At 55.7% G+C, this 21,943-nt stretch overlaps 2 protein-coding genes across 4 annotated transcripts in view; one reads left to right on the forward strand and one right to left on the reverse strand.

The window, feature by feature from the left end:
* The first annotated feature begins 3,913 nt into the window (after nt 1-3,913).
* Nucleotides 3,914-11,001, forward strand: SLC25A47 (solute carrier family 25 member 47). The gene is made up of 6 exons (XM_005562205.5): nt 3,914-4,017; nt 6,383-6,426; nt 6,750-6,821; nt 7,796-7,978; nt 9,334-9,652; nt 9,968-11,001. Exons 1-6 carry the CDS (start codon nt 3,990-3,992, stop codon nt 10,246-10,248), a joined length of 927 nt encoding a protein of 308 aa, XP_005562262.3. The 5' UTR covers nt 3,914-3,989; the 3' UTR covers nt 10,249-11,001.
* A 3,050-nt stretch (nt 11,002-14,051) lies between these two features.
* Nucleotides 14,052-21,943, reverse strand: part of WARS1 (tryptophanyl-tRNA synthetase 1) — a 43,816-nt gene continuing 35,924 nt past the window's right edge. For all 3 annotated transcript variants that reach the window (XM_005562211.3, XM_005562212.5, XM_015453231.4), the window contains exons 10-11: nt 17,316-17,456; nt 14,052-15,288 (exon numbers count right to left, since the gene is read on the reverse strand). In XM_005562211.3, the coding sequence (XP_005562268.1) occupies nt 15,127-15,288; nt 17,316-17,456 (303 nt within the window). In that variant the 3' untranslated portion in view covers nt 14,052-15,126. The remainder of the gene's footprint in view (nt 15,289-17,315; nt 17,457-21,943) is intronic.

Consider the following 21,943-nt stretch of genomic DNA (forward strand, 5'->3'; position numbering starts at 1 on the left):
TCCTTTCTTTTTTTGCCAGACAATGTTAAATTAAATTTCAGCCATCATGCCTTTTGCCACCATGTACTTCTGTTTGTATCTCTAAGAAATATAGGCATTTCCTCATAGAACTTTGGTGCCATTATTGCACCTAACAAGAATAATGATTGTTTAAAATCATCTAATGCCACCGGGTGCGGTGACTCATTCTTGTAATTCCAGCACTTTGGGAGGCTGACATGGGTGGATCACTTGAAGTCAGGAGTTTGAGACCAGCCTAGCCAACATAGTGAAACCCTATCTCTACCAAAAATACAAAAAAATTAGCTGGGCATGGTGGTATGCACCTGTAATCCCAGCTACTCAAGAGGCAACTCACTGCAACCTCCTTCTCCTTGGTTCAAGGAGAATCACTTGACCCAGGAGATGGAGGTTGCAGTGAGCCAAGATTGCGCCACTGTACTCCAGCCTGAGCGACAGAGCGAGACTCCATCTAAAAAAATAAAAATCAAAAATAAAAAAGTAAGTAAAGTCACCTAATGCCATTGGCTATCTCCAGCTGAGGACACCTGGGAGCGCAGGGCCTCCAGGTGAACACCTTCGGGGAGGAGAGGGTGCTTGGTGGAAAGGATGGATGGGGTGATGGGGGCAGGTGGGTGACATCCTCTTGAAGTCCCTTTGATCTTTAGGGCCTGGCACAGTGAGGGTACTGAGGGTGTAGACTGACTGATGGTCTGCCCCAGATTCTGCAACACTGTGTCACGCCTTTCTTGTGGGGCCCCTGCCAGCCTGTCCATCCTTCCAGCCATCTGTCTTTCTGTCCATGCCTTCATCGCTCTACCCCTTCATCCAACCACTCGTCCCTCTGTCCATTGTCCAGTCATCCATCTGTCTGTCCAGCCCTCCTCCCATCCATCCATTTGTCTACCTGCCCATCCCTCCCTCCTCCGTTTGTCTCCCATCCATCCATCCGTCTGTCCAGCCCTCCTCCATCCATCTCTCCATCCCTCCACCCATCCATCCATCCCTCCATCTGTTCACTGACTCATTTTCTCTCATACTTATTTACCTGGCCTCCCCAGTGCCCGCCTCTGCTGAGTGCCGTGGGTGTGGAGACAAACCCAGCAACACCCTGCCTGCCCAAAGCCCACAGCTGAGTGGGGAGATGTTGAGACCTGCACGGAGCAGCCTAAATGGTGGGGTGGCCTGTTTTCTGTTTCTGCCTTGGAGAAGAGGGTCAAGCGAGGGCATGTTCGTTCAGGAGACAAAGAGCAGGTAAAACCTGGCTGCGATGACTGAGAGAACAGGCTTGTCTCAAATGTCACCTTCTGGGGCCTCCCTAACACCCCCTGCAAGTCTCCCTCTCCCCACGACCTTATTTCTCTCCTGGCATTTGCTGCCATCGGGGGTGCTCTGTATTTTGGCTGTTCATCTGTTGACTGGCTGTCCTCCTCCCTGAGCATAAGGTCCACCAGGGCAAGGGCTTTTTTTTTTTTTGAGACAGAGTCTTGCTGTGTCTCCCAGGCTGGAGTGCAGTGGCCCAATCTCGGCTCACTGCAACCTCCGCCTCCCAGGTTCAAGCAATTCTCCTGCCTCAGCCTCCCAAGTAGCTGGGACTACAGGCGTCCACCACCACGCCCGGCTAACTTTTTGTATTTTTAGTAGATACGAGGTTTCACCATATTGGCCAGGCTGGCCTTGAACTCCTGGCTTTGTGATCCACCCGCCTCGGCCTCCCGAAGTGCTGGGATTACAGGCGTGAGCCACTGCTCCTGGCCCAGGGCAAGGGTTTTTATCTGTTGTGTTTACTGATGTGTCTCAGTGCCTAAAACTCGACAGGCAGCCTTGGTTTCATGAGTAGAGGGCATGGGCAGGGCAGGCCGCTGTCCGTGGGGTGATGACACGGCTGGGGCTGTGCAGACGGACAGTGGTGAAGGGATCTGAATGTGAATTTAAGAGGTTGACACATAGGACTGGGGACTCTGGATGTGGGGTGGAGAGAGAGAGGTGTCCAGGGCAACTCCTGGACTTGTGGCTCAGGTGCTGTGGGTGACTGGCACTTGCTGCCTTAGATGCTCTGCAGGAAACATGGATCTGAACGGTCCCTGTTCTGTCAGTTAGACACCATGCTTCAAACTCCCTCAGCACCCAAGGTACTGGCTTCTCGAGTGCAGCATCAGCAATCGAACCCAAGTCTCAGCTGTATTTGCCCTGCCGAGAACAGGCCAGTCACCTCCTTCTTTCCAGACTCTATGCTTCTGTTAATGCAGCCTTAGCATGTAGCTGGCCACTCCCACAGGGACATGTCCGGACCTTGCCCTGAGCAGTTGCAGATATGAGGCAGGTACTCTCTTCATTTCATGGATGCAAAAGTGGAGGCACAGAGTGGTCAAGGGGCTGGCCCATGGTCTCAACTATGAGTGGCAGAGTTGGGCTTTAAAGTCAGGCAGCCAGCTTCTAACCAGACGCTAAGCTTCATCCCCTTGAGGGCCAGGACTAGCATCAGGACTGGCCTTGGATGGGCCACTTACTGCCCTTTACCCTCTGCCATAGCAGCTGGCACTGCTAACCCTGTGTCTCCTACTTGCCTACAAACAGTTAGGCTGTCAGGGGGGCTGTCCCGCCGTCCACTCTCAGCCTGCTCAAGGCCAGCCTGCAGGTCCGGCCATTAGAGGACAGGAAAACAGGTAGACAAACAGCCTCCTGGCCCTGCCACCTGCCCTGAGGGCCACCCAGATGGGCTGCCTGGGTCTATGCGTCAACACCTGCCCCTCCCCTATCCTGCTGGCATTCCAGTCTGTGGGGCACTCATTTGGTCTGTTGCTTAGCAGCTGTGTGACTGAGGCACCTGCACAGCCTCCCTGAGCCTTGGTGTCCCCTGTGGAGATCTCACAGGGCTGCAGCGCAGGTCACATGTGGCATGCACTGAGTCGCCTTGAGAGCCCACTGGGGCCTCCCCAGGTGGACCCTGAATATCCCAGAGGGTGGGTTGTGTGAGAGCATCTGGGGATCATATCCAGCCCTGCCGCCCTCGTGGCCTTAAACAAGCCCGCTTTCTGGGCCTCAGTGGCCCCATCTGTGAAATAGGGCAGCACTAATGCTGTGCTGCCTCCCTTCTGGGGCGGTGAGGAGGATCCTAGAGCCTGAGAGTGAGATAAGCTTGGTGAACTGTAAGGTGGGGTGCACAGGCGAGGAGGTCCTTGTTTTTACAGTGCCCAGCAGACAGAAGTAGCCTCTTAGTGGAGAGGTCTCCCCTTCAGGAGGGCCCCAGCCAGCTGGTTCAGAGGCTGAATCGGCAGAGTCTCTGTCCTTGGTTCATGCAGGCATGGGGGCCTGGTGAGGCAGCCCTGACCTTGGCCTCTGGGTCCGGGGAGACGCATTCCCATGGAGCAGACAGCAGGGAACCAGGGCAGCAGGAAGGGCGAGAACAGATGGTGGGTGATGTTCCTGGGTTCAGGCCTATTCCCCCGACCCCTTCCCTCCCTGACAACTGGAGCACTTTGAGGACAGGGACTGGCTGTCTTGCCTGGGTGTAGTGTCAGCAAAGGAAGTGTTTGTTGAGTGAGTAAGTGAAGGAGCTTTGCAAGTTTCCCGGGCAAGGGGTCCTGAGCAAATCCAAGGGAGTCAGGAAAGCCCAGGGGACAGAGTGAAGGCTTGAGCTTGGACCTGGAGGGCGGGAGCTGTCCCAGCCCCATCTCTGGACCTCCCCAGGAGGTGTTTGGATGTGGTGGGGCAGTGACCCTGCTCCCTGGTGTCTGCCACCTCCTGTGCTCTCTCCTGTGCTTTCCTGACACCTGAGTCCCGAGGGCACTGGGACAAGGGTCCTGGGGGCAGGGGAGGGAGTCCAGCTGTGTGCCACGTGGCCTCAGCAGGCTCTGCTTCCGGTCCCCTCCCCTGCCGCAGGTATTTAAGGTCTGAGAGGGGTCAGCTGGGAGCTGTTGAGGCCACCCCGGTGGCACCAGAGCGCTCTCAGGAAGGCAGACCCAGGACCTCCCCGCCACACCTTGTTCATGGATTTTGTTGCTGGAGCCATCGGAGGTAACAGACAGGATGGTGGCTGTGCAGACACTGCTGCTCCTGGGGGTAGCAGGAGGAGCTGAGGCCCAGGAAGGTGCTGGGCAGCAGGGGGGTTTGAGGAGACCTCCAGCTCCCAGAATCTGCCAGGACCTGGTGTGGGCCATGGGTGGCAGGAGCAGACAGCAGGTTCCTGGGAGACAAAGGCTGGATGAGGGGTGCTGCAGGGCCTGGGGGGCTGCAATGGCCTGGGAGGCTCAGACAGGAGGCTGAGGGCAGGCTGGGGATGGGGCTGTGGTCCAGGCATGGAGGTCGCTCGGGAGGCAGAGCTAGGGAGGCTGGGAGTTCTTGGTGTGGGGAGGGGTGATTGAGTCACTGGAAGGGAAGGAAGACCCCAGGAGAGGATCGAGAGGGCGGGGAGATGGGTAGGGAAGATGGGGCCTGGTCCTGCAGCAGGTACTGGAAGGGGTGGGCAGAGGACGGTAAGAGACCTGGCGAGCTGGCTCCACCTGCCTCGCTGGCTGTGTGCGCCTGGCTGGGCCTCCGGAACCTGCTTCTCAGGCCAGACTCTGCTGGGGAAACCGTTCTCCCTCCCGGGGAAGGGCTCCTGGTGAAAGACTGATTCAGTGAGATAACCAGGCCCTGGGACACGGGCTCAGCTCCATCCCGTGGGCTGTGGGGACTGTTTTGAGTGGGCACTCCTGGCCTTGCTGGTCTTGTGAAACAGCAGTGGGTGGCGTCAGTACTTCTGGGAATAGCATGGGGGTTGGGAGAGCGGCCAAGCTCTGGGCCTGGGAGAAGGCAGGGTACCTGCCTCATTAACAGGCTTTCTTTTTCTTTTTTTTTCCTTGAGATGGAGTCTTGTTCTGTCGCCTAGGCTGTAATGCAGTGGCATGATCTTGGCTCACTGCAACCTCTGCCTCCTGGGTTCAAGTGATTCTCCTGCCTCAGCCTCCCAAGTAGCTGGGACTATAGACATGCACCACCATGTCTGGCTAATTTTTGGGTTTTTAGTGGAGGCCGGGTTTTACCATGTTGGTCAGGCTGATCTCAAACTCTGACCTCAAGTGATCTGCCCGCCTCAGCATCCCAAAGTGTTGGGATTACAGGTGTGAGCCACTGCGCCCGGCCTCCATTAGCAGGCTTTCTGAGCCCCAGCTAGGTGCCAGCCTGGGGCCAGCCGCTCCCTTCCTCAGGGAAGTTACTGGACTTGCCTGAGGTCACACAGCTGGAAAGGGCTCCTGAGTCTGGCATCTTTCCTCTGAAGCCATGGGGAGAACTAGGTAAAGGGCTGTCACTCTGTGGCTGGCCCTGGGTCATGGGGTGTCAGCCCTGGGCCATGTCCTTGGAGAACTCCAGTTCTGGAGGTGGCGGTGGCATACAACAGCAGCAAGGCCATATGACAAGGCCTCTGCTCAACATGTGCCAGGCACAGAGGCAGCCCAGAGTACAGAGGTCAGAGAGGGCTCCAGAGAGGAGGTGGTGTTGTGGCAGGGCTTTGATGGATGAGTAGGAGTTCTGTGAGGTGCATGAGGTGTACGGGAGGGTTAAGAAGGGTCATTCTCTCCAAGCCACTTGGTCTTTTGCCTTACTTCATTTATTCGCTTCATTCTTTCATCCCGCATATTTACTGAGTCCTGGGCCACAGTAAATAGGGTACAGTCCCCATGTGCCTATTGTCTTCCATTGGCCTTTACCACTGACCCTCAGGGGAGAGAATGGTCCCCCCAGGGACCAGCCTATTTCCTGTCTGACTTCCCTGTGTCAGTGCTGGGGCTTGGATGTTGAGGCCTGGCACCTGAAGCCTCTCTTCAAGGTGTGGACTCCCGGCCCTTTCTCTTCCACACGCACTTGTGATTCCTGGCAGTCCTGGCTCTTCACAAACCCCGGTGTGGGCTTGGGCTTCCCTCCTCCTGGCCTTTGCCCAGGCTGTGCCTCCCACTCCTTCCACCCACGCAGCCAAAACACAGTTACTGCCTAGCTCACAGGCAAACCCTCCACGGACTGACGGCTCGAGGGCAAGGTCTGCCTGGCTCAGAGACAGGGCCCAGCCAGGGTTGGATCAGACATTCTCTCAGAACGTGATGCCCGTGGGGAGGCCGGGCCATGTCTTTGGCCCAAGGCAGCGAGGATGAGGCAATCCCAGGCCAGGACTCAGGGAAGGGGAACTCGCTTGCAAAGGGCAGAAGTCACTTGGAGGTTCAGTTTCCTCATCTATAAAACGAGGGTGCCCTCAGGGGATGAGACCTGGTGCAGACGAGAAGGGCCAAATATGGGTCTGCCCTTGGGGGAGCCCAGTTGGTGTGCACCTGCTTCTTCTTCCCTGCAATGGGGTGGAACTGCTCGCTGGCCCCACTCTCCTCACCGTGGGCCTCTGCTTTCCTTCCAGGCGTCTGCGGTGTTGCTGTGGGCTACCCCCTGGACACGGTGAAGGTGTGGCAGCAGCCAGCCCCCCAACCATCCCAAGGCCCCTGCACCCATCCATGGCCAGAAGACTTCCCAGAATGCTAAACAGACCCACCCCTTTCCTGCTCAAATGCCTTCAGTGGCTCCCCATAGCCCCTGGGACTGTCAGTCCCACCTTCTCGCCTCTGTACCCCAGGTTTCTCATCTAACACGAGGCTCCCTGTCCCTGCTGTGCCCACAGTCCAGCATGGCTGGGACAATCAAGAGGGTGACTCTGCCCCTTCCCCAAGGCCTGCTGGCCTTGCCCTAGGCCTGAAGCTACTCCTTCCTGAAGCTCACTTCTCCCGCAGGTCAGGATCCAGACGGAGCCAAAGTACACAGGCATCTGGCACTGCATCCGGGATACATATCACCGAGAGCGCGTAGGTCTGGGGCCAGGGTGTGGGCAGGGAGACAGGGAGGGGATGCTGGGCCTGCCTCCACTGCCCAGCAGGTGATGCTGGGCTCCCCACTGGGTCTCAGCTCTCTCACCTTCCACATGGGAATAGTTCTGCCAATCTCGTGAGTTCCTCTGAGGACTGGAGCCAGTTCATCTGGCAGCTAGAGGGGCCTCAGAAGGAGGTTCCCACCTCCAGCAGAGGGTCTAGAGGTAGCGTTCAGGCCTTTGAAGGTCAGAGGAGGGACCCATGCACTGCATTTTTGGCTCCTCCAGGCCAGGTACCCCTTGAAGGCAGTGTTGGATGTAGTCTTCAGGGTCTAGCTTAGAGACCTGTCCAGAGGCAGGACTTGGTGACATTCTCTAAAGTGAACTTGGGGCTTGGTGCAGGCCAGGAGCTAGCTTGTGAAAGCAGTAGAGGCATAACATGCTGTTAATAGTTCATTATCAGGCCAGGTGCGGTGGCTCACGCCTGTAATCCCAGCACTTTGGGAGGCCGAGGCAGGCGGATCACCTGTGGTCAGGAGTTTGAGACCAGCCTTGCCAACATGGTGAAACCCTGTCTTTACTGAAAATACAAAAATTAGCTGGAGGTGGTGAGCAGGCAGCTGCTCAGGAGGCTGAGGCAGGAGAATCGCTTGAACCTGGGAGGTGGAGGTTGTGGTGAGCTGAGATCTTGCCACAGCACTCCAGCCTGGGCAACAGAGTGAGACTCTGTCTCAAAAAAAAAAAAAAAGTTCATCATCATCAAGCAGCTGCGCTGGGTTTGGCCTGGTCCTCTGAGTCTTCAGGTCTCCCCTCGTGAGCTCCATCCTGCAGCAGAGGAAACTGAGGCCCTGAGACTGTGAATGACCTTCCCGAGGTCCAATAGCAGAGTGCAGGGCGGGGCTGAGTGTGGGATCCCTCGGTGGGCTCCTCCTTCTGGCGGGGCCCTGGCCTCACCTAGACCCTGTCTGCTAGGTGTGGGGCTTCTATCGCGGCCTCTCGCTTCCTGTGTGCACGGTGTCCCTGGTGTCCTCCGTGTCTTTCGGCACCTACCGCCACAGCCTGGCGCACATCTGCCAGCTCCGGTACGGCAGCCCTGACGCCAAGCCCTCCAAGGCCGACGTCGCGCTTTCGGGATACGCCTCCGGCCTTGTCCGCGTGAGTAGGGGCAGCCACGGTGGGGAAGACCCAAGAGAGACTGCGGAATCTGCGAGGTTATCCACCCTGGCAGGTGGGGAAACTGAGGCTTGATGAGGGCAGACACTGGAGGCCATGCATGGAGCCAGGGGCTGTGGGAGAGGAACTGGCATCCCGCCCAGGCTGGGCCCAGAACCCCTGAGCAGTGCACAGATGAGGGGCTCACTGCTGTCCTGCCCAGCACGGCCCCCTGGGGAAGGGGGCTGTGACCAAAGGGACCCTCCCCGTCACGGTCAGAAGGTCACCTAGAAGCCACCATGGGGAGCTGAATAGGCAGGCCCCGGGCACTCATGGCTCTGGGCACAGAGATGCCTGAACACAGTCAGCTGTTGCTGGACGCGGGCATTTCTCCATCCTCAACTGTGTGTGGAGCACCTGCAGTGCCCGTCTGCCCTCAGGGAGCCCTCGCTCCCGCAGTGGGGACAGACTTCTGCACACGGTGACAGCACGGAGCCAGCTGGAGCAGCCCAGTGGCCGAAGGCCTGGCCCAGGGGTCCAGACCACCAGGCCCAGCTCTCAGCTCTGACTCTCAGGAGCTGAGCAACCTTGGGCAAGCAAGGGAGACTCTTGGAGCTTCTGTCTCTCCATCTGTAAGAGGCATGATGAGAATTTAGTGAGATCATGAGGGTAAAGCCCCCAGCACACATATGTGGAGTCCGACATGAATGAGTACCCACGAAGTGGCAGCCAGTATGTCTAGTGATTTTTTTTTTTTTTTTTTTTTGAGACAGAATCTTGCTCGGTTGCCCAGGCCAGAGTTTAATGGCACCATCTCGGCTTACTGCAACCTCTGCCTCCCAGGTTCAAGCAATTCTCCTGCCTCAGCCTCCTGAGTAGCTGGGACTACAGGCGCGTGCCACCACGCTCGGCTAATTTTTGTATTTTTAGTAGAGATGGGGTTTCACCCATATTGGCCAGGCTGGTTTCAAACTCCTGATCTCGTGATCCGTCTGCCTTGACCTCCCAAAGTACTGGGATTACAGGCTTAAGCCGCTGTGCCCGGCCGTGATATTATTTTATTGCTGATACGTTATTAAATACGTTCTTGAACCTGGGTCACCGACATTTTCTTACCACCTCCCAGGAGAAGTCCGGCAGGCTGGCGCCTGGGAGAGATGTGGCTGCCGAGGAAGCATGAGCTTTGGTGGGCAGAGCCGGCTTTGGACCCTGTGGCCCCCCAGCTCTGGGCCAGCCTGCAGGGTCTTGGGGCCCAACCTCCTGAGGTCACCGTGGACAACATGAGGCTGGTGGGAGGCCAGGTCCAGGCTGTGGGCAGAGCCACAGGTGGCTGACCCCTGCCTCCTTCTCTGCTCCAGGTCTTCCTGACGTCGCCCACTGAGGTGGCCAAAGTCCGCCTGCAGACGCAAACACAGGCACAGAAGCAGCAGCGGCGGCTCTCGGCCTCGGGGCCCTCCGCTGTGCCCCCCGTGTGTCCTGCGCCCCCAGCCTGCCCAGAGCCCAAGTACCGCGGGCCGCTTCACTGCCTGGCCACAGTAGCCCGCGAGGAGGGGCTGCGCGGCCTCTACAAGGGCAGCTCGGCCCTGCTGTTACGGGACGGCCACTCCTTTGCCACCTACTTCCTTTCCTACGCCATCCTCTGTGAGCGGCTCAGCCCCGCTGGCCACAGCCAGCCAGGTGAGCAGGGGCTGGAACCTGGCAGGGCGGGGAGCCCGGTGGGATGAGGACAAGGTGAGGTCTTGCTGCCCGCCAGTACCCGAGTGGGGGCTTGAACTCTGCTTCCTGCCTCCCAGGGTGGGCTCCTCAGTTCCCCCAACACCAAGAGTCAGGACAGAGTTGCTGTGTCAGCGTCAGTGTGTGGCTGTGGACAAGTTCCCTTCCCCTCTCCCAAGCCACTTGCAAATGAGGATGGGCCGGAAGAGTGAGTCCAGGGCACATTGCCCTGGGCGTCCCGATCAGGCTCCCAGTCAAGGCACTGTGGTCTCTCTGCAGATGTTCTGGGCGTGCTGATGGCCGGGGGCTGTGCAGGAGTCCTGGCCTGGGCTGTGGCCACCCCCATGGACGTGATCAAGTCGAGACTGCAGGCAGATGGACAGGGCCAGAGGCGCTACCGGGGCCTCCTGCACTGTATGGTGACCAGCGTGCGGGAGGAGGGACCCCGGGTCCTTTTCAAGGGGCTGGTGCTCAACTGCTGCCGCGCCTTCCCTGTCAACATGGTGGTCTTTGTCGCCTATGAGGCGGTGCTGAGGCTCACCCAGGGTCTGCTCACATAGCTGGTCCCCACGCCCAGCGGCCCACCCGCCGGCAGCTGTGGGAGGTTGTGGTGGCTGGAGGAGGCAAGGGGTAGTGTGGCTGGGGTTGGGACCCCACAGGGCCGTTGCCCAGGAAAACGAGGAGCCTCCCTGCAGTGAGTCGGCCGAGGCCTGAGCTTGCCCTGCCCAGCTACTGACCTCAGGTCGAGGGGCCCGCCGGCCATCAGCCAGGGTTGTCCTGGGGTGGCAGGAGCTAGGGAGGAGCGGGCCTCTTTGATGAGGGCGTGTGTCGCATGGAGTCAGTTGTTCATCCCAGCTTCCCCGTGGCCCCCGCCTCCCATGTCTTTGGAGCAAAATTCCAGGGAGTCAGGTGTGTGCTCAGCCAACCTCTGTCCCATTCCCAGACCCTCGTCCCCACCACTGTTTTTGTCTTCATGAGCTGTCCCTTACAGGCAGGGGCTTCCCACAGGCTGGGGGCCTTGGGGCAGGGAGCATGAGCTGGGCTGGCCCACCATGACTGACGGCTCCCGGCCTGGCTTGTTCCCCACAGCAGGCTGCTCCCAGGGGTGCTGCCGGGACTGCCATGCCCACCTGGCAGGGGCCCGGGGTGGCCGTCCTCACCCGGTTAGGGAATTTGGGGTGAGGTTCCTCAGGAGCCCTCACTCTGCCTGTGGACGCTGGAAAGACCCCAAAGACTCTGCAAAGACCCCAAAAACGCTGCAAAGACCCCAAAGACTCTGTTGGGAACTGTTGTGAATAAAATGTTTCTGAGGATGTTCAGGGCTGTGGCTCCATGGCCGTGGGCTGACCGTTCCCTGCCCCCAGCAGCTTTGCACCCCGTGAGGCCTGCCCACCTATCCTGGGAGGTGCAGGGCCCTGGCCCTGTCCTGCTCGCTTCCTGCTGGACGAGCCCCCTCCAGACCCAAGCTGCCAGCGCTCCCACTGTGCAGATGGGCACACTGAAACACCGCCTGGCGCTCTGGCGGGCTCCACCCGCTCAGCCTTCTGGGTTGTGGGGCCTGGCCTATGGTGCTGAGTCCTGCTGCAGGGGGCTGTTCAGCAGGGTACTTGCTCTCCTCACCACCTCATCCCAAACCCACCCACTTTCTGAGCGAAAGCTGGTTCCAGCCAGGCCCTCCCACCCGCCCTGTGTGGGAGGGTGCCGGGCACCTTGCACAGCTCACCACAGCCACCGGATGCCAGGCGAGCAGACAGCTCCAAGAGGGAGGGGGCCTTGCCTGCAGTCACGCATCAGGAGGGGTGGGTGGACTGGAGCCCGTGCTTCTGAGGCTCCAGCACCCTCCTCCTGGTATCAATCATGTGGCTTCCACTGATGGGGGCTATCAGGGGCTAGGGCTGGCAGGTCCAGCGTGAAGCCATCGGGTCTCCACCACAGCAGCCCTCTGGCAGGGCTGGAGGCCACCTGCATTGACTATAGTCACTCAGGGACACCGACCTTGACTGTGTCTGTGCACTGAACGCTGTCCTCTGTTCTGCCGAACAGAACTCTTCTGCTCCCAGAATAAGGGGTGGACCCCCCTTCCTGGGTCTGCTCCTGTTATGCCACTCCCCATATGTGTGGTGCTGTGGACACCTGATCTGATGCCCTGTGCCCTGTGCCAGGAACACCCTCCCCCTGCTCTGCCTGGCTGGCTCCACACCCCAGGTGCCACCTCCTCCGGGAAGCTCTCCTTGCCTGACCACTGGGTTGCTCCCAAGCATCTCCTGCTCTGCTCCCGTGGGGACCTAGTTGGGTGTGTGGTCACTCGTCTGCCTCTCCTCAGCCACAAGAGCCTGTGAGCTGCGCAAGGACTCCATCCAGCTCCAGGGCTGCTGTACGGTAGCGGGTGTGGGATGAGTGAGTGAGTGAGTGAATGAATAAGGCCTGCAGTAGATTCCAGGAAGTGCGTCCAGCTTAGGAGTTGCAGAGGCTGAGATGCTGTGGCCAAATGCTGGGAAAGGGCAGGTGCTAACCGGTTTCCATTGTTCATCAGACACTGACCCTGGGACCATTTGTGTTGAGAAGACCCCACCTGTTCGGCCTTGGCAGGAGGGTTCCTGGCAGCACTCCTGGCCCGGCTCTGGCAGTGGCTGCACTCTGGGAGGTGGGGCCTTTGGCTCTCCCTGAGCCTGTGTCACTGAGCAGCTGGCTCTGCCTGTCACTGGGGAGGGGCTTTGCAGGAAGGGCCTCTGTCCTCACTGTCTTTACAACCTCTATGGTAATGACCAGAGAGTCCTGGGCCTCAAGGCCCAGCCAGCGTAACCCTGGGGAGGGCACAGCTGCTGATGCTGCAGGTGGGCACTGGGGGCCAGAGGCAGGCCTGTTGCTTGCCAAGTGCTGTCCTGGAGCAGCAAGCTGTTCCACAGCCACCCGTGTGCTCAGCCACCCTCCTTCCTGGCCCTGCTTCCCCACCCAGTGCTGTTTTATGTGCTTCTCAGGCCCCGTCTCCTTTCAGGCAGGCTCAGCTGGTCTCTCCTCCAGGCTGGGGGCCACAGGGCAGAGAGGCTGAGCTGGGCCGGCCCCACATCTGTCTGCCGGGTGGACATCACCAGCTGGAGTAGGAGTGCTCTTCTGGCAGAGCCTACGGCACCACGGTGGTGCTGGCACCCAGCCTCATGCCTCATCCCCAAACACCCATGGGGCCACTGCAACCTGTCCGTCCTAATCCAGACATGCCCGTGCCTTTCAGGGAACATTTCTCTCAGAAACCACTGGTTTTTAGCAAAATGGGGGAGGTTTGGGAGACGTGCAGCTCCCCTGTGTCCTGACCAGCAGTGGCCTTGGGCAAGTCACCTGAGTATTGCACCCAGGGCACCCCTCCTAAGACCCTAAACAAGAGGCATCACTGCTTTTTACAGGGGAGGAGATGGAGGTCTGGGGAGGTTAAGTGACCTGGCCAGAGTCACACAGCCGGTGAGGGGAGAAGCTGGTCGGTGTTGGCTCACTCCTCCCTGGGGCCAGGGTCTCACCAGGGCCCTGCCAATAGATGCTCTGGCTGGGTGGACAACGACAGCAGTGGCTGTCACTGACGTCACTTGTCACCCCTCACTGCACTTGCATCACAGGTGCAGTAGAGCTACAAGGAGTCACATTAGTTGCCCAGGGCAACAGGCTAGTGAGCTACATGGCCTCTGTGGGTGGCTCACCCCCACTGGCCATAGCCAGCCAGGTGAGCAGGGGAGGGCAGGGGTGGGGCCCAGCTCAGCAGGAGTTGAGACAGGGAGGAGGCGTAGGTGAGGTCATGGTGCACATGGGTACCTGAGTGGGACTCGAGCCCAGGCCTCCAGCCTCCCAAGAGTCAGGACAGACTTGCTGTGTCCGAGTCACCCTATGGCCTTGGACAAGTCATGTTCTCCTCTCCTAAGCCTCAGCTTCCCCACTTGCAAAATGAGGATGAGCCGGTAGAATGAGCCCAGGGCTGCCTTGCAGCTCGGCGCCTGCCCTGGGCCTCATGTGAACGGGGCCCGGCCTGGCTCCCAGCCTGTGCTCCCTGTCACTACACAGCACCACCAAGTACCCCACGGCCAGCCCCTCCTCTGAAAAGCGAGGACAACCTCTGCTTGTGTTCTCCATCAGCTGCTGGAAATGAGAAATGTGGTGTGAGACGGAGCCCGCACCGGGATGCTGATAAGGGCTCTCCCAGCACGAGCCCATTCCTGGGAGCTGTGACACAACACCATGGGGTTCCCGGGACTGTGCACTTTCATCCCCAAATTTTGACTCCAGCAGACTCAAGGTCATACACAGAAGGGTGAGGGGAGGGGTCTCTGCTCCCTCCTCAGACCTCCCAGACAGAGCACAATGACAAGAGCCGGAGCCAAGAGCGGGAGCCAAGGAAGTTTATTTACTCTACTGGGTGACAGGAGGGCAGAGTGCTCCAGAGGAGACCCAGACACATCAACCAAGGGCTTCCCTGAGATTTGGCTTTGCTCTTCCAGACCTGCTCATGGTGCGTGATGAAATGAGGCCTGCCTAGACACCCGTGAGGGCAATCGAGGGCTGCTGCCTCAACTTTCTCCCTAGCTAAGTCCACCCGTCCAGGGACACAGCCAGGGCACTGCTCTGTGCTGACTTCCACTGCAGCCAAGGGTCAAAACGAAGCATCTGCAAAGGCCAGGACTCCTTGGCATTGGACACAGTCAGGGGAAAAGCGACCCTGATTCTGCAGGACAGGGGGTCTAGGGTCATTTGGCGGGAGAATACTGGTATGCCAAGGGAAGCGAGCTGATTTCTGGAGTGGAATACATGCATGGTCTGGAGTTCAGTAAACTGGACAGTTTCACCCCCAAGTCTCAATTAATCAAAATTGCCCAACTCTGTTCAATCTTCATTGTTAAAAGCAGCTTTAAAGCTGGGTGATTTCTTAGTCAAATGTATAGCAAAGCTTTTACTTACCAATTTCTTTTGGGAGGGGGTGTGGGCTGAAATACAACTTGTGCTCAATAAACCTCCCCACATCGATGTTTCAAAGCACTTTCTAGGTTACAATAATGACATTTCAATTCCATATATGCATACATAGAATATATATTTTTAAACAGAGTGGGTCTTAAGAGTATACTTGGAACCCTCGGAGTCCTCCACGGACCAGAACAGGGTGGCCCATGGACTTCCAGCCAAAGGCTCCACTCCTTGGGGCTGCTCTGGGGAGAGACTCACAGCTGGACTTCTCTATCTGACCATGCAATGTTAGCCAGCACCGATCACCCACAATGCTTTGCCCGTAAGAGACAGAAACGATGGAACTCACAGGAAGAAACAGTATTGATAACATACACAGGCTTACAGAGACCAGGCCCAATAATAATTATGAGACAGAAGCCTACGGGTGGCAGTGCTTTGACTGGGCTGGGGTTATTGATACATCACTTCTTTTATAAGCATATGTAAAACGAGTGCTACTGAAAGTCGAAGGACAGCTCCCGGGGAGTCATGAACTCTTTTGCTATCTCGTCCGTGACCTCCTTGCGCCGGGCCTGGTGCTCTGCGATCAAGGGCTGGAGAACCTCTATGAGTACCTTCTTGAGCTCACCGGTGAGCATGTTTCCGCTCGTGTAATCCTGCCCAGAGGGAGACAGCCATGTGAGAGATGGCTCCATATGTCCTGAGCGGCTCCTTCCTGCCTTGGGCACCAGCTAAGCCCACACCACCCAAGAAGAGGCTGGCACGTGGGTGGCACTCAGAAGTGAGATGTGTTGTTACCACAATAACCTATACCTTCAGCTACACTTTTCCTAAAACGGCTAGAAACCTGGCTCTGACGGTAGCCATGACTTGGTCTCTCACAGTGAAAGGGCCAATGGGGAGGGCAGTCCCCAACCCTACCGACGCTAGGGGCCGCCGTTCCCCCAGGCACTAAACAACAATTCCTGGCAGCCTTACGGCTTCTGGAAAATCTTGCTAATTTTTTTTTTTTTTTTGAGACGGAGTCTTGCTCTGTTGCCAGGTCGGAGTGCAGTGGTGTGATCTCGGCTCACTGCAACCTCCACCTCCCAGGTTCAAGTGATTCTCCTGCCTCAGCCTCCTGAGTTGCTGGGATTACAGGCACATGCCACCATGCCTGGCTAATTTTTGTATTTTTAGTAGAGATGGGGTTTCACCATATTGGCCAGGCTGGTCTCAATCTCCTGACCTCGTGATCTACCCGCCTCAGCCTCCCAAAGTGCTAGGATTACAGGCGTGAGCCACCGCACCTGGCCAAATTTTGCTGATTTTTTCTCTTTTTCTGATTGTAATGGAGGCTCATTAAGCAAATTTAATAAAGTACCCAAACCACAAAGCTGCAGCAAAGAAAAATCACCTACAAATTGCCCACCTAAACAGTGCCCAGAGGTGGGGTCTGCCACTAACATTTGGTGAATTTTTTTACATTTCTTTTCATGTGCATTTCATTTAAACATAGTTAACTGCTCCCTGAGTTTTCATTTGGTATCCTTTTTTCACTATCATAGGCATATTTTCCTGTGTCACTAAAACTTTTTTTTTTTTTTTCATTAAAGAAATGAGGGTCTTGGCTGGACGTGGTGGCTCACGCCTGTAATCCCAGCACTTTGGGAGCCCGAGGCGGGCAGATCACAAGGTCAGGAGATCGAGACCATTCTGGCTAACATGGTGAAACCCCGTCTCTACTAAAAATACAATTTAGCCGGGTATGGTGTCGGGAGCCTGTAGTCCCAGCTACTCGGGAGGCTGAGGCAGGAGAATGGCATGAACCTGGGAGGCAGAGTTTGCAGTGAGCCGAGATCGCGCCACTGCACTCCAGCCTGGGTGACAGAGCAAGACTCTGTCTCAAAAAAAAAAAAAAAAAAAAAAAAAAAAAAAAGAGGGTCTTGCTATGTTGCCCAGGCTAGATTTGAACTCCTGGTCTCAAGGGAGCCTCCTGTCTCAGCTTCCCAAGTAGCAGGGACTACAGATGTGTGCCACCTTGCTCTGCATATGAACACTCTTAAAAGAGTTCATGCCTGCATAATAATCCACCCTGTAACAATTCTAATTTATTTAACATTTCCTCTGTTGTATCAAGTCTGTGTTGAACTTCTTGCTATTATCATTTTTAACATCTTTGTGTGGAAAGCTTTCTCTTATTCAGGATTATTTCCTTGGAAAAAAATCTAAGAATGAGAAAACGTGAGGAGAAGCTCTGAACATTTTTGGGCTCTTTGTACCCATCACCAAACTGCTTACGAGGCTGTGCCGATAAACACTCTGCTCACATGAGTGTGCCTGGAAGCGTCTGCTTCACAATCACTGAACACAGTCAATGGCCACACAAAAGCCCCTACTGATTCTGTACTGAACTGTTAGCTTTGATCACGTTAACTTAGATTTCTCTGATGACTAATAAAGCAAGACTGTTTTGTGTGACTCCCAAATGAATAGTAATTTGTATCTGCTCTTTCGTGATTTGTTCATGAGGCTTCTGAGGCCAGGTCTAAAAACTATGAGGGCGACTCTACTCAGTTTTCACCTTGTTTCAGTTGAGCACTTCCGACCAACCCTTCATGCCTGGCTGTTGGAGCCTTCCAGGCCCCATGGGCAGGAGTGGCTGGCTGCAGGCAGCTGTGGGCCCTTGGGGCTCCCTGCTCACCTTCCTGATCTGCTCGAGCTTGTCGTCGTCCTCGAGGAAGAAGGTCAGGTACATGAAAGACACGTCCACATCACAGTTGCCCCCAAACTGCCTGTGCTCCTCGATGGTGTCTCTCCCTCCAGAAAACGCATGCTTATTGACCTGCACCAGAAGCGGACACAAACACACTCGTCAGTCCTGCTCATCCTCTGCCTGGACGCTGGAGAGAAGCCCAAGTGCGGAAGTCAAAGGTGTGAGTGCTGTCAGATTCTGGACCAGAGAAAGGTCAAGGTGCAGAGCTGGTGGGGGCCCCACTGCTATTCTTCCTGTGAGGCTTGGGTGCGGGCTGCCATGGGGCTCACTGCAGGAGAGGTGGGGGCAGATGAGCTTTGAACTCCCTCATCCTCAGAGACACAGGAGAATAGAGTTGGGAAAGCAAAGGCACTGATTGAACTGAAACCTGGGGGAGACAAGTGCCTCAGGTGACAAACTTCAGAGAAAGGATGGGTAAGGCTGGACATAGTGGCTTGTGCCAGTAATCTCAGCATTTTGGGAGGTTGAGGGGGGAGGATCAATTGAGGCCAGGAGGTCAATACCAGTCAGCTAACTTAGTGAGCCCCCCTCTCTGAAAAAAAAATAAATAAATAAATAAAGGGAATTAGCTGGTGTGCTGACGTGCGCTTGTAGCCCTAGCTACTCGGGAGGCTGAGGTGGAAGGATCGCTCAAACTCAGGAGTTTGAGGTTATAGTGGACTGTGATTGCACCACTGTACTCCAGCCTGGGCGACAGAGCAAGACCTTGTTTCTAAAATAATAAAAACTAAAAAAATAAATAAATAAAAAGATGAGTAAGTCATCCTCAGAGTAAGGGAGATGGCAGGAAGGGCAGCCTCTCTTAGGGATGGGTACTGCAGTGTTAACAGGGACAGGAAAGCAGCGGCCAGCCTCCCACAGAAAGCAGAACAAGAAGGCATAGGCAGGGTAAGGCAGTAAGGGAAGGCAAACCCACGGGAACTGCGCGGGTAGGGGGGCCTGCAGGCAGGTCTCCACTTACAAACAGGCAACGCTGTCAGAGCTGAAAAACTCAGAAACGCAATGCCTTTTAGGAATTGAAGATAATCACAGAGTAATTAGGGCTACTAAAAGCCAGAAAAAAATAGGCAAAACTCCTTCAACATTCTTTCAGTGAGCATCTGAGAAACCTCCAATGCACAAATGTCACCCTAATTTTTTTGTTTTAGATAGGATCTCTAGACTGTTGCCCAGGCTGGAGTGCAGTGGTGTGATCACGGCTCACTGCAGCCCTGACCTCCTGGTCTCAGATTACTTTCCTGCCTCAGCCTCTTGAGTAGCTAGGAGTACAGGTGTGTGCCACCAGCCTGGCTAATTTTTTGGTATTTTTTGTAGAGGCCGGGTTTTGTCGTGTAGCCCAGTCTGGTCTTGAACTCCTGGGCTCAAGTGATCTGCCTGCCTTGGCATCCTGAAGTGCTGAGATTACTGTGCCACGAGTCACTGTGCTCGGCCCCTTAACTTTTTTTTGCCACCATGCCCGGCTAATTTTGTATTTTTAGTAGAGACAAGGTTTCACCATGTTGGCCAGGCTGGTCTCAAACTCCTGACCCCAGGTGATTCACCTGCGTGGCCTCCCAAAGTGCTGAGATTACATGAGTGAACCACTGTGCCCAGCCTTAACATTTTTTTATGGGAAAAAGGGTAGGCAGAGTCAAGAAATTCTAAGTTGTTATGTTTAGTAAGTCTCCTCAAAACAATTCCAGAGCAGCCGGGTGCAGTGGCTCACACCTGTAATTCCAGCACTTTGGGAGGCCGAGGCAAGCGGATCACCTGAGGTAGGGAGTTTGAGACCAGCCTAACCAATGTGAAGAAACCCCGTCTGTACTAAAAATACAAAATTAGCTGGGCGTGGTGGCGCATGCCTGTAATCCCAGCTATTTGGGAGGCTGAGGTAGGAGAATCACTTGAACATGGGAGGCGGAGGTTGTGGTTAGCCGCGATCGTTCCATTGCACTCCAGCCTGGGCAACAAGAGCAAAACTCCATCTCATACACACACACACACACACACACACACACACACACACACACACACACACATTCCAGAGCAGATTCCTAACTAGATAAGTTGGGATCGTGCAAAGGGAGCAGACGAGTGTTGGGGCGAAGCTGCCAGTCTCCATCGTGGCAGGGCACTGCTGAGAGGCTGGGCGGGGAAAGCAGTAGTCACGCGAGAGGCTCAGGCAAGGCCCACGCAAGGGGCTGGCGCTGTGCGGCTGGCTGGTGGGCAGGCCTGCAGGGCTGAAAGAAAAAAGCTAACGAATGGGACGTTTCCCTTCCCTTTCCTAAAAAAAAAAAAAAGAAAGAAAAAGAAAAAAGAAAAAAGAAAAAAGTTATAGAACCAAAAACTATGGAAAATACTAATAAACAGGAGGAAGAAAGTGCCTGACGGAGTCACTGCTGTGTGGTGGCCACAGCCCTCCCTGCTGTGTGGTGGCCACAGCCCTCCCTGCTGGGCCTTGGAGAAGAAGCTCCAGTGTCAGGAAGAAAGTCTGGGAACACGGGTCCTGGGCTCCTGAGGCAGTTTGAAGAGGGTATTGAAAGGCCAGTTCCCAGCCCTTTATCTGAGAGGAGAATAAGGAAACTGGTGTCTGCTGCACGTTTTTCAGGATGCGCTGGCGTCACCACCACCTGCACACTCCCCCTTCCCAGGCGAAGCCCCTTGTTCCATGGTAGGCACACAGCAGATGTGCCATCCATGTTGGCTGTTAGGGTTGTGACATGTATTTTATCCCCAACAACCCAATGACCTCTGTAGTGCTTTTGCCATCTTACAGGTGAAGGAAATCAGGCCCAGAGTGTCAGGAACCTGCCATATGTGACAGGGATTGGCAGGACCAGGCTGGCTCCTGGGACACCAGGCTTCCAGGTGGAGCTCGAGAACTGAGTGGCTCAGTTCTGCCTCCTTGATGTGACCAGTCCTTAGTGATGCAGGAAGCAGCCTACCAGGCCTGACTTACAGGAAAACAGATGGAGGGACGACTTGGGGGTGGGTATGCAGCACTGCTGCCAGCAACTAAGATGATGGAAGCGGGTGACCAGTGCGACTCTGTGTGACAGGAAATGATATTGAGTGGACAGGGCCAGCTAGGGTGGTAGTTGGGATGCAGTTAGATCACACAGGCTGACTCTGTGCAGGTGGCAGGTACTCACTCAGCAAAGCCACTTGAATCATCAGCACTGTGCTACTATTTTATTTTTTTTAGTTTTAGAGATGGGGCCTCGCTGTGCCACCCCAGTTGGGGTGCAGTGGCTATTCACTAGCACAACAGTAGCTCACTGCAGCCTTGAATCCCTGGGCTCAAGCCCTCCTCCTGAGTAGCTGGGACTACAGGCAGGTGCCACTAACCTGCCTGAACCTGTTATTTTTAGGAGGAGGCCGGAGCAGATGTGCCCTCTTCTCTGGTGTGGAGATTCTGATTTTGGAGCCGAAGTCAGGCATGGGGATTTAGAGTGAGGGCCTGGCCGGGCCCTGTTCTGCCCCATAAGAAGCCTGCAGGCCCAGTGACCGTCTGTAGGCCTCTGTGTTTCCTGACCTCATGCTAACTGCTCACCTCGAGGGCTCTGCTGGTCCCTAAGTGAATGATAAATGTCCCAGATCCACAAACAAGTTTTTCTCCTTTTTGTTTTTTGAGCTGGAGTCTTGCTCTGTTGCCCAGGCTGGAGTACAGTGGTGTGATCTCGGCTCACTGCAACCTGCGTCTCCCAAGGTCAAGCAATTCTCCTGCCTCAGCCTCCCGAGTAGCTGGGATTACAGGTGCCTGCCAAATTTTTGTATTTTTAGTAGAGACAGCGGTTTCACCATGTTGGCCAGGCTGGTCTCAAACTCCTGACCTCAGGTAATCCCCCTTGCCTCGGCCTCCCAAAGTGCTGGAATTATAGGTGAGAGTCACTGCACCTGGCCATAAACAACTTTTTCAAAACAACTTCTCAGAAGCAAAATCAAACAGCAGACTTTTCCAGTGGCACTTCCCTGCCCATTCTGTACCCTGTGCTCCGGAAGTTTTGGCTAGAGTGAAAGGGAAAGAAAAGTCTCCAATCATACCAGCTTCCAACTGAGTGAGGAGAATTGGTGGAGGCCATGTCTTAGGAAGTTTTGATATGAAAGACTTCTCGATTGTCAACGAGAACCTGCCTGGGACTTTCCAGAGGGTCAGGGGCAGTGACTCAGAGGGCATGCGACACGCCTCAAATACAGTTCCCAGCATTTCCACTGCAATCTTCAAGCCTGCAAACACACACTTGATTCCAAAGAAAATGTCAACTGCTATGTGTAACAGTGAGGCAATTAAATATACACTGGCAGTTGAGGAACCAGGCAACAGAACTGGGGCCATGCAAAATAAGGAAGCTCAAACGAACTTCTCCTTTTAGTTTCTCTAGTGATTTGTCAAATGTTTGCTGAATGCCTGCTGCGTGCATCCCTCCTGGGGCCAGCAGGACTGTCCCGTGGAGGGACTTTTCTCAGTTCTGTGTCTCTCAGTGAGAACACTCTCTGGGATAAAACCAGCTCCTAACCCCTGCTTGGCTGCTCATGGTCAGGAGAGCAGTGCTGCTGATTCCTGGTGATGGACACTT

This window comes from Macaca fascicularis, chromosome 7 (assembly GCF_037993035.2).
Source record: "Macaca fascicularis isolate 582-1 chromosome 7, T2T-MFA8v1.1".
In the NCBI taxonomy this organism is placed as follows: domain Eukaryota; kingdom Metazoa; phylum Chordata; class Mammalia; order Primates; family Cercopithecidae; genus Macaca; species Macaca fascicularis.